At 44.6% G+C, this 12,308-nt stretch overlaps 1 protein-coding gene across 1 annotated transcript in view; it reads left to right on the plus strand.

Annotated features, from left to right (window-relative positions):
• LOC144170679 (propionyl-CoA carboxylase beta chain, mitochondrial-like) overlaps positions 1–11,806 on the plus strand; it is a 46,272-nt gene extending 34,466 nt beyond the window's left edge. Inside the window, exons 12-14 of the mRNA XM_077700613.1 lie at positions 477–577; positions 2,413–2,611; positions 9,405–11,806. Of these exons, the coding sequence (XP_077556739.1) occupies positions 477–577; positions 2,413–2,611; positions 9,405–9,526 (422 nt within the window). The 3' untranslated portion in view covers positions 9,527–11,806. The remainder of the gene's footprint in view (positions 1–476; positions 578–2,412; positions 2,612–9,404) is intronic.
• The last annotated feature ends 502 nt before the right edge of the window (positions 11,807–12,308 follow it).

A 12,308-nucleotide genomic window follows, 5' to 3' on the forward strand; every position in this document is an offset into this window, starting at 1 on the left:
CAGGTTTGTCCGTTTAAAGGTTTAAAGGTGGCGTATTCACAAAGTTCAGTCCAGCGGCTTGCAAACAGGGCACTCCTTTTGATTACTTACCATCGCAAGCAGTCAAGCTGAGATTGTCAAATTCCTGGAAACCTCTGTACTGGAAAATGTTTAACGTACTAAACAATCTTGAATATGTGGACATATGGGCTTTGCTTTCATATGTGTGCCGATGGTGACCACTGCATCATTTAGTCTGCAGATTTGCCAAATTCATTATTTGTCGCAAGGCTTTTTTGTTGTTCATTTTTCTACAAGTGGGAAGCGCACATTTCATAATCACACCAAACTGCCATCATGTTGCGTATCAACGAAGGATTAGTGGTTGCAACGGAAGTGTAATCACTCATAGTCACTGCCTGTTCAGTGCACTCTTGTTGGCACGATATGTGAGTGAGGTTCACTTGTTTTTTCTCTTTTCTTGTACTCTCCAAAAGGCACTTCACAGGAGTATGGAGGCATCATAAGGCATGGTGCCAAGCTTTTGTATGCCTATGCTGAAGCTACTGTGCCCAAGATAACTGTCATCACCAGGAAGGTAAGTTTTGTCCTTTTTCTGCAGCCTTGAAAGTTCTGATCAAGACAACAAAACCAGAACAGTAGTGTGTGTGAGATTCTGGCATGCCTTAAAAATCCCCAAGTAGTCCAGATTAATCCATAACCCTTCAACTTCAGTGCATTTCACTGGCAAGGTGTAGGTTTGGTGTGGAGAAGTTTTTAGCACTGACCGGTCTAGGTGTCTGAGAGGGGTAAGGGAGGGGGTATTGCCTGCCTTAGCCATCTGCATTAGCCGTGCTGTTTGCTGTGTGTGTGTGTGTGGGCATAAACCCGACTTAGAAGTTACAAGCGTGAGAAAGGTGATTATCTGTGGGGAAGTTGCACTAGGAATAGTCGTTTGCGCCTCTAGTGAACATGGCCGTAAAATGTCAAGGAACCACTGCACATGGCCTGTATATAGATGGTATTCACTGAAAAGTTTAGCTGTCAATTTTTTCGCTTGGCAACACTAGAAACGGCAATGTCCGTGCCTCTTCGGCATAGTCATGGCGCAGCTTGTGCCACTGCACCCGCACTTCGCAGAAAAAACAAACACCAGCGTGCCTCATCTGCATCGTTTCAACCCAGTTCTCAACGGTGGTATCAACAGATATATTATTAATCACACTCAAATTAGAGTCGAAGCATTACTTTGCATTCGTCATGTGCTAAGAAGCGACAAATACCGCTATCTGGCGGAGCCTGATGTAACCAGCGACGGTGCACACACATGGTTGCCTGTATGCATGCCGCACCAGTGAATACAACCTATAGACACTGCAAAGATACAAGATGCTTCAGAGTAGTATATGATGACCAGCTGTTTGAAAAATACATTTGAATTGTTATCGGTGCCCAGAGGAAGTAGCGTCATTGTTTTATTAAAGCTTATTGCCATGTTTCAGTGACAACAGGATGAAGGGTTAAATTGTCAACAAACTGAGGTGGCACCGTGTGCTCCGTAACTTTTTGGGTGACATTATTAAGTTAAAAAGAATGGGGCAGCAAATGGAGCCTTGGGGGCCGCAGTTCTGTCAGTTTTGTTGTTGACGCAAAGCAACGCACATAATTGTTGCCAATATTGCACCCCACTTGTGTGATTGGGTTGGCAAACCTCCAGTCGTGGCTACGAAGCTTTGGTACATCTAGTTGAAGCTATATACGAGTTCCGCACTAATGTATTCTGAAGGAAAATCTCTCTCTGCAGTCGCGTGACACTGTGGGAACCGTTGTAACAGCTGGAAGTGTTGTTTGGCATCAGCTGACAAGGGCAACAACAGGGGCAACATTTTTTTTTTTTTTCGTTCAGGTTGCACGAAGCTTTTAAAATTTTTTGTTAAAGAAATCTTTATTAGCTATATTTTTATTTAAAAAGCTTGAGTAGTCTCTTAACAACAATAATTATAGTTTTTGCAGCCACAGGCAACTTTTGAGCCCATTGTCAAGCCATGCCGAGTAGAAATGAAGTGAGTCCTTTCGGAACACGGCGGCAAGCTCATTGAAGCACTGCTTGCCGAGACACCAGCGCCAGCTCTCTCTTCAACATATTAATGCCCAGCAGAAAACAGCTGCAGCTGTATGCGTTGTCTTCTTTAATTAGGAGTAACTTCCATCAACACTTAAGATAAATAAAATTTGCACATACCTTTCACATGAATTCATTGCCACCTGTATGTCTTGTGCTAAAATTAAGCATGGCTCGCGATTTTTTAGCATTAAATTGCTTGAAGCACTGTCTGTAATTGCAGTGCAGAGAGTTTTCCTTGGCCCACTTTGAGGCCCGCGTTGGTGTGTCCGTGGGAGCGAGTGCTCGGTGGCTGTTGCCCGTGTGTGCAGGCCTATGGCGGTGCCTACGACGTGATGAGCTCCAAGCACCTCCGGGGGGACACCAACTATGCCTGGCCCACGGCGGAGGTGGCCGTCATGGGGGCCAAGGGGGCCGTCTCCATCCTCTACCGGGGCAAGAAGGACGTCGCCAAGTACGAGGAGGCGTACATCCGCAAGTTCGGCAACCCTTTCCCGGCCGCCGTGCGAGGTGAGAGGCCGTCACGTACTCTGCCCAGGACTCCCTAGCTGCATGGTCGTTATATTTTCAAGCCGTAAATGTGGACAACCACTGTTGAGTTTTGCAGGGGATAACCTGCAGCCCGAGCCTTCCATATGCACCAAGCTGATTATGTGCACACAACTGCCTTGTGTGTGTTGCTGCACATCTTCCTTTGATGCGTGGCACACACCATAGCCATAGAAGCCCTGTGCTCTTCCTTGTCAGTGTACACCTTTTGGCCTAAAGTGTGCCTATATTGAGCAAATGCCAGCTATCCCAGCAACATGTCAGTGTGTCTACAGAAGAGCTTGAATTTCATGTTTTCTTACTTTTGACTGTTTCTCTGTCACCCAGTTGGTGGGGGTGGATAAGAAATGGCCTTAATATTTTTCTCCCAATATTCACGGCTTTCCAGAGAGCCACTTGCCTTCTTCGAAAGCTTCATTCTTGTAGAGTCAAAGTGAGTGAGTGACCGGGTGAAGGCTCTCAACTCCGTTCACGGCATTTTTCAATCTGCACATTTTTAATAAGTGTCCCTTGTTAGCTCTAGCAGCTAAGAAACTTTGCTAGAATTTTATAAAAGTGTAGCATTTTTCTTAGTTTATATTTTGCTCTTTTGAAAAATCGCGCAAAAATGAGGAAGGTGGCAGTAGTGGGAGAGGGGGGAGGGGGAGGTGTGTTGGTGACCTTATACATTCAATTGATTGATTGATTGTAGGGTTTAAAGGAGCCATGAAGACAATATACAAGTTTGTTTTATTCAAAAGATTTCGTGTTTTATAGTGTCACGAAGCCAAAGACGACGCACCTGTCTTGGAAGAAAATCAAGTTTATTGGAGCGAACTTGTGCTCCCCTAACAACTCAAAGAATACACAGGCGGCGAAACAGCAGTCAACAAAGTGACGCGCATAGACTGGCGTCGGCGATTCGAATCCCGCGGCGTCTGCTCTGCAGGCTTTTATCTTTCGGCGCGAGTGTTTCTCGAACCATCGATTTGTATCTGTCACGATTTAGCCCCGCGTTCGTGAACCTGGGAGGGTAGGGGTTCCGGTAGGGGTTGATCTACAGAACACTGTAGATCAACGAAAATTATTCTAGGCTGTTCTGGTAGTTCGGAACGCCCTCCCTATCAGAAAAGATAACACATGCGGCACAGAAGGAAAGAACGAAAGACGCGCCTCCCTTGGCAGGCAGACAACACCGATAACGCAGACCAGCGCAGCCGGGCAGCAAAAGCAAAACACAAATAAACAAACAAAATGCATGGTTCGCGGCAATGGCGTCCCCAGCTCTTGCGTGGCAGCAAATTATGCCGTATTCACTGAGAAATTAATTAATTTAGGTTAAAAATTTGATTCTCCCGCCAAATCGTGTGTTTTGGTTACGTCTACAATGAAGTCATAACGACGCGTACACAAACAAACTTCCACTGCGCCATTCGGCTCTGCAGCCTTGCTGCCGCCAAACCTCCCAGGTGGCGCTAGCATACTCAGCACTCCGCCGTTGCTTTGTTTTTGACCGTATTTACACCTGGCTTGTTTTTGTTACGGTAGAAAGTAATCGCTTTGTGAAACATGGGTATGCTATTCAAACAGGGTCACGTAAGGCAATGTCGCTTACCCCAATTAGCCAGCGTCGTGTAAGGCAACTCCAAAGCGCCGGACTGCTGTGCAGCTAAAACAAGCATAGTGTGCCCAGTACCAACAGCAGTGCGCATCGGTACCTCTATGTTTACGTGTATTTTCGTAACTTTTGTTGTTTAGCGCACCATTCTTACTGCTGTAAAATGGATATGCATTGCATTAAGCGCAAATAGCTCGTTCAGCAAGCTTATAAGCTCTGCCTAAATTATGTTTGCTTTCGCCGCCCTCTGCCAATCGCAGAGCTGTCTGGTATGACATCATAGGTTCTGTTGCGGGAAATCAGCTAGTGGGTCGCATGGCCATTCCCTTTTTCCCTAATTATATAGCTTATTTGAGTGAAGAGTACGTTAAAAGTGGTGTCAGTATGATTGTAACGAGGCAACCTTTCGAATGAACCAAACTTGTGTTTTGTCTTCATGGCTCCTTTAACGCGCCGACGCAACGCAGGCGGTGAGGCGCGGCGTAGTGGGGGTCTCTGGGTTAATTTGGACCACCTGGGGATCTTTAACGTGCGGCAAAATCTCGTATGCACGGACGTTTTTGCTTTTCGCCTCCATCAGAAAAGCGGGCGCCACGGCCGGGAAATGAACCCGCGACCTCGTGCTCCTCAAGAGAACACTGAAGAGGGGTATAAACCTGTCTTAATTGCTTTATCAGCGTAAAGCCAAAAATGCCTAGAGTACATGTTAACTTCTTTTTCTTTAGGTGCTTTGAACGCATTTTCTCACTAAAAGGGTGCGCTCAATTTCCCTTGTACCATACTCGTCGCAAATTCGCTGCGGCGCCATTGATGACACACACTCGAAATATGTCTCATAGCAAGCAGGTCTAACCTGTTTTAAGCATGGGTGAACAAAGCAAAAGTAGATGCACCACTACCACAAGTCCCATATGTGGACATGAAACCACATATGCTATAACTATTGCAGCAAGAATGGTACAGACAGACAGCAAACAACACATATTGTGAGACCCAGTGACTACGCTCCCAGTACTTTGGGTTATGTTACCGGCGCTTCTTTGTAATCACCCACTATCATCAGTGCTAGCCCCGATGGGCTCGGCATCATCATCACCTGTAAATAATCATCATCACCGCTTGATCTTCTTCCTGAGCCCGACCGTTGGAATAAACGGCCACGCCAACCGTCGTCTCTCAATATTGAGACCACGCTCGGGACGATTTACAACTGACCGACACGACATTGAAGTGGCCTTCGGTAGGCTACGTATAGGACACATGCGTGCAACACGCTCGCACCTGCTCACTGGATCTTCAAGACCCTTGTGCAGCAGGTGGGGAGTGGGCTTATCTACTATTGACACACTAATTAAATACAGGGCACTCGACACGACCGAGGGATTTTCCAGAATTGTAGTACCGACACAATATTTTACTACATTTATCATTCTTTTTAGCAGTTGATCCCATGCTTTCTTTTAGCGTGTTTTTAACCATTTCTCTGAAATTAAAGTTTTACAGCTTATTTTATATCCTTCATAAATACAGCCTGACCCTATACACTGGCTATCTCGGTTGTTTTTAAACCTTTCATTTCATGGGTTTCATTCAGAACACTTTTATCTGTTTGTTTATTTATCCTTGGCGCTTTTTGCCCTCTGTTGGCTTGTGTCATTTAACTGATAATCATGATCATGAAATGTTAACCTTGAAACAGGTGAAAATTCTAATTTTGACTCGGGCTGGAGTGAAAACCAGTGGGACATCATTGTCTTAGTTCATAAGGCAGCTGAAAATGCCGGATAGGGCATACTCTTCTGAGCTGTATATACAGGTTAGCACAGGTCCTTGAAAAACCTTGAAAACTCTTGAATTTGACAGTGTCATTTTCAAGGCCCTGAAAGACCTGGAATTTTTTTACGGTCCTTGAAAATCCTTGATTTTTTCGCGGTCATAATGAGTGGCTGTGTCTTTTCAAAAATTCAAAGTTTTTGTCATTTATTTCAAGTTTTAACTTCAGTAAAAATGATGTATACGCCTCGAGATTCGCGATCGCTGCGCCGCCTGCCTCGGCTTCTCCGCGGCGTCTGCGGGATTAGCGCTGCGTGGCTGATAGGCGGTCATGCAGTGTTTTAGTTCTCTTTCGCTTCTCTTTGCCTTTCCGCGCACTAAACAACTTGTTATGGTGACGTCTGTAAGCTAACTGCACGTTTAGGGCACTTAAAAAAACAGCTGCATCTTGGTAGAGCGCTCTAACGCCAACAAGAGCTACCCGGGGAGGCGGTTCTGCGCGCTTCTTGGCCGCTCTTGCGGGCGCCGGCGACGGCAGCAGCATATCACCGAGGTCACCTTCGAACACGTCAGCACAAGTGTATTCTATTTATTGTCGCCTTGTTTAGACCTGATATTGGCACTGTAAGAGGTTGGTTCGTTTTGCAGCGCAGACAACAAATACGGCTTTGCTTCGAATATGTACATCGTAGAAAAATATGTTTCGGGGATGTGATAACCCAATAGCTGACAAAAACTTGTGTCTTTTATGCGAATATAAGCCACGCGAAAATGTTAAGTACACTCAAAGGCTGTGCATTGTCAGATATGTGCCCACTCATGCCTTATAGTAAGAACCAAGGTATATGTTAATGAAACCACGGGAAAATGAATGGTGTGCAAGTCAGGAATAAATAGAATAGTAGTACAGGAATAAAAAAAAAAAAAACGAGTGCAGCCTCTGAAATGCTAAAGACGTTTGTTTGAGCAAGGTAGTATTCACCAGACCAACTAGATGCGAAACGCACTATTTGGCTAGACATGGGTTGGAAGGGGGGGGGGGGGGGGGGGGGGGGGAGGAGGAGGAGGAGGAGGAGGAGGAGGAGGAGGAGGAGAGGAGGAGGAGGAGGAGGAGGAGGAGGAGGACGCTCAACTATCGTTGTTTACAAATTCGGGGCGAAATCAACGAATGAACGTTTTAGTAATCACACACACAAGCTGCGTGTTCACTTTTCGTTTGTTTTTCGCCTTCAACGAACGGCTGATCACTCGGCCGACGCATTTTTCGAAGAATACAGGGTAGGCAGTTAACAAGAGTTGATTGATTGATTGCAGGTTTTAACGTGCCGACGCAACTGAGACGGAGGCACGCGGTAGTGGAGGGCTCCGGATTAATTTTGACCACCTGGAGATCCTTAACGTGCGCCGAAATCTCGTACAGACGGGCTCGTTGGAAGAGTGTCGTATCTGATAAGGGTCTCTGATTTCGGTTTATGCTAGATTCTGCAGTCTTTCTGTGTCATATGACGATGTTTCGAAGAGTTTGGTCACGGACGCGGATTAATCTATAAGCCCATCTTCGCGCTTCTCGTGGAGGATAAATGTAACAGATGAATCTTTGCGAGCGCTCACCTCGGCTCGGCACAAGACGACACAGCATTAAATTTGTCGTCGTGTGCTGACTCCGGAGTGTAATTTTGCATTATCCATCGTACTTCTTCGGTACCGTTTCTGAAATTTATGCCGCATTGGCTTGTTCATGGTACTGATCAATATCTGATATGTGATATTGGCAGGCGTAACTTGCGTGCTGACAGGTATGAGTGCTCCGCTGGATTTTGTAAGTGCACAAAGTCGATTTACATCATAGTGTGTATGGCCGCAACATGACCATCGGAGGAAACAATGCTTACGGAGACACTGCCACTAAATTTCAGGGCAGCGGAATTGCTAAGCTGCATGCAAATGCTGGCTTCGGGACGCCGGCCTGTGACACACACCCGGCGCTCACATAGATCTCACTAAGATCGCGTCATAAACGTTTATGCTCTCGTGAACACACCACGCTTGCAAACAGAGTGCCTGCTCCACGTTATTCGGTATTTCGAACGCGGACAAACGGTAAATCGCTGTCTTGAACAAGCCCCAAAAGGAACGGCGACAGGGGGGAGCGGGCTGGGGACTCCCGCGTCTGCTTTTGAAACGGGCCGCTAGGGGGATTTCAGTGGCGCCCCTACAGGCCGCGCTCGAGGCGTATACCAATCAAGTTTAAGTGTAGCATGCAAAATTACATTCAGTGGATTTTTTATTAGCATGAGGCAGCATTGGGAGCAGGTACCTCTCAATACAATTCCATGTTGTTAAATAATCCAATGGAATCCGGGTTCTGTCATCCAGCATCTTTCTTCCATCGTAGCCTGTGGACACACTCTCATTGTTTGTTTGCTGTGCCTCACATGCTGCTTTTGCATCTGATTTTACGCAACAAATGGTGGATGTGGACATAGTTGAAGCTTGTCAAACCTTGGAAGTGCACCTTTCAGTGGTCGGCGCTGAGCAAGGACCTGTATAAAGAGGGGGGTTCCTTAGGCCCAACGACCCCGAATTTCATAAAAGGCAAACCATGAGGGAAAATGTTTGACATTTCATCAGTGGGAGGCTCACCGCTAAAAAGCTATAATAACATGAAGACAGCAGGCATAAGCTCTTTAAATTAGAGTGTCTTATGTTCTTAAACATTGTGCAGCAGGCAACTTTTGCTTTGTGTTGAAAAATTAGCAGTATAAATAATCCCAGATGAAACATTTGATGGGGTCCTTCAAAATGTATTTTCTGATCCTTGAAAGTCCTTGGAAACCCTTGAATTTTTTGCCTTTGAAGTTTGTACGAACCCTGACGGCAGAACTAAAGCTGCCACTGAGAGTAAGGGTGTGGTGTGCACGAGTGGTTTGCCAAAAAAAAAAAGTATTGTATTTTTTCGAATATAAAGCGAGGGTTTTTTTTCTCGAAAATCCGTAGTCTCAGTCATACCCCACCTTATATTTGAAGCTCAGTACGTGCGTGTGTGTGTGTGTGCGTGCGTGTGCATGTGCGTGCGCGTGTGTGTGTGCACGTGTGTGTGTGCGTGTGTGCACACGCAAACTGCACCCTCGCCATATAATCGAATAAATACGGTATACAGTATGCGGTGGACATGACACACGTCGCCAGAGAGAGAGAGAAAGCTACCTGGTCGGCCGTATTGTGGGAGCAAGCCTTCATGCCCTCGATGGCAATGGTGCACCCCTCGTTTGTGAAATTAAGAAATTCAGACATGGGTTTCACTGCTTTATCTGCCCTGTATCAATTTCGGTGGCTGCTGTCGAGGCAGTTGTGATGACACAACGTGTGTGCATTTCCCCACAGGATTCGTTGATGACATCATCGAACCGCACAGCACGCGCCGGAAGATTTGTAAGGACCTGGATTTGCTGCAGACCAAGAAGCTAAAGAACCCGAAAAAGAAGCACGGCAACATTCCCCTCTGATTCCAGCTGCTGCAACATTCTCAGTTGTCAACAATGCCTGTGTTGTGTTTGTGCTTTTTTTCACCAGTCGGAGCATTTATTTCTGCGCCTCTGTCTTCTTCTGCATGCAAAATAAGCAGCAAAGAAGCACGAGAATACCTGTGATGGGAGTTACTGTGGTGGAGGGACTTTTTCAAAGCCAGTAAAATTATGTGTATATACAAGAAGGGCTGCCTTTTAAGTGTGTGGTCATATCTGCAGTGCTTGTAAGGTATACGTCAAATGAAACACGAGTGCAACGTATTTAACTGGGACACTGAAACTGCAACATTTGCAGGTGATTGAGGTCAAACAATCATTGGGTAAAGTTCCGGGGCACAGGGGCTTGGGGTATGTTTTTTTGTGTAATGACTGCGGACCAGGAGAAAATTTGCTGAAATTATCCGCATTTGTTGCAGCTTCGATGCTCCAGTTGTATTGGAGGCTCAGCATGGCCTGTCTTCCAAGTTATTCTAATTCTCAGTGATGTCCTCTTCAGTGGTGATAACTGTGAAGGTACCTGTGGAATTTCATTCTGTCCCTTTTTTTGTATTCTTTGATACTGATGCATTTAAAAATTAAGTATGCTTAAGCCCTTTTTTTAAGCTACTTTGTGGTATGTTGATGTTTTGCAAGTGCTTATGGCACCGCTGCTTCCATCATGAAGAGTACGAGGCAGGCGGCTGACAGCCTTTGGATTGGAAAACACGTTGCTTCAGCTCTGTGACAGATTCCATTTTCCAGGTGCAGAGGAGAAGTGTGAAGAGAAATTTGAAGAGATTTTCATGTTCCATGTTGTGTTGAAGAATGTTTGGTTTGTCTTCTCAAGTCATTTGTGAAAAATTCGTATCGCAGTCCAGAACCCTTAAATAATGCACATTTATATGAAAAGTTTGCATTCTAGTGCGAAATCTACTGCACATTCTTATGTGAAGGGCACATAAGCACAGTGTATGTTGGTTGTCGAGCAGTCTGCAGCATTAAGTAAAAGGCCTAACTTGCCACTCTTCCCATTGGTCACCTTGCTCGAAATAACAGGAAAATATTCTATACATCAGAAAACCTTTAAAATCTCTTACCGGACATGCCTCAGAGCTGCACGGAATGTGTTATTCATGTGCCACAGGCCACTGTGGCATGCAATGCTCATGAAGGGCTGAATAATTGCGTGCATTGTAGTTTCTTGTGTAATGCATTTATTTTATTCAACACAATAACTCTCATGTATGCAAATTAGTTAATGTCATTTCTGCATAATGCGAAATTTTCATCTGCATTTTTTTAACCCTTATGATTGACAACTGTTGCGTTTATTTTCTTTTTCTTTTTCTGTTTGCACAAACCTTGAGGACAGTAATTTTCAGAGACAGTTTGCTTAGTGTAGATTACATTTTAATTTAGCTGCAAACTAACCTCTGCACAGAGCAGCCTTACTTTTAAGACCCTTTATTTTATTCGTGTTCAAGGTGCAACAAAAATAGGGCGGCGAAATTTAAAGGTTCTGCTGTACAACAGTTTTCACTATGGAAGGTTGCATAATTTTGGAGTGTGCCCAACTGCTTTTTTTTTTTTTTTTTTACAGTATCCACTGACCGGGACTTTTTATTTGCCTTTATATTCATTAACCAGGACTTCTCATCTTGTTGGGCCTCTTTGCCATTTTACAGCAGTGTACAGTGGTGTTTTTTTGCATTGCAGTATTGCAGTTTGCATTCAAACAAAGCTTGAGAGTTAAGCCTATCTTGAGATTAAGTGCACATGTGGATTGCATGGATAATATTTGACGTCTGTTTAATTGCAAGCGACGTGCTTTCATGTACACACCTGTGAAGTTGGAATTCTGCAAAAAACGTCGCGCCTGACCGACGCCATGTGTGATCTGAAATGTCTTTTTTGGGTTACAACCCTTTATTTATGTGATACGAAAATTGTGATGCAAGTTGCTGCGAGGTGAATTTATTAGTACTATTTCGCTAAGAAAGCACCAGCGTTGAGGTATGCTTGATTGTTTCGCCAACTTAGTATCTCATGGTCACGAATTCGTATGCTGTGAGAGTATGATAATTTGTGCTCATTGTTTGTTGAGCTTATTGTCTCTTCCTTTGTTGTCGTAAAACCGGTTTTCTTGTACAAACAATAATTGGGGTCAATATTAAGGTAACGGTGCTGGTGTTCTGATGTGCTCTCCTTACTTAGGCAAGTATTTTTGAACCCCAGGTCACGTGTTGTAACAACGCATATGTGATAAAAAACGTTACATCAGTTTCGTTTCTTGTCCTAAATTCTTGGCAGTGATAATTCATGTGTTTTAGAAACATCCTAGGCAGTGTGGGGCTGAATCTAAAAACAGAAAACCAACAGGCCTATGTGCAAAAATAATAATATTCGAGGCTTCTTATGAACCCCATTTGTCTAAATGATCGTACAATCAACTACCATTTAGTTGCCCATTTTTCACCTTTGTTTGCATCATTTGCATTTTTCGAGTATCTGCTTGGGTAATGTCAGTTTCTCGAAGCACCATTGCACTGCTTTTCAGGACAAAATTAGAGCGGACCCCTTGCAGTGCTGTGGGAATGTGCTCAACACAACTGGATACTCAGGTCATCTCATCATTTTATTCTCGCCACTTTTACTTGTTTCCAGGCCAATGCTAGCATTAATTTGTGTTAGGACCATCATAATGTAGATTTCCTTTCCTTTTCAGAAACTTATTTGGAGCACGTGATGTATGCATGTGATGTATGGTCAGGATTTACCTTTT

The sequence above is a fragment of the Haemaphysalis longicornis genome, unplaced genomic scaffold (genome assembly GCF_048455015.1).
Source record: "Haemaphysalis longicornis isolate Haplotype H1 unplaced genomic scaffold, Haemaphysalis longicornis Haplotype H1 scaffold_2, whole genome shotgun sequence".
NCBI classification, from domain to species: Eukaryota; Metazoa; Arthropoda; class Arachnida; order Ixodida; family Ixodidae; genus Haemaphysalis; species Haemaphysalis longicornis.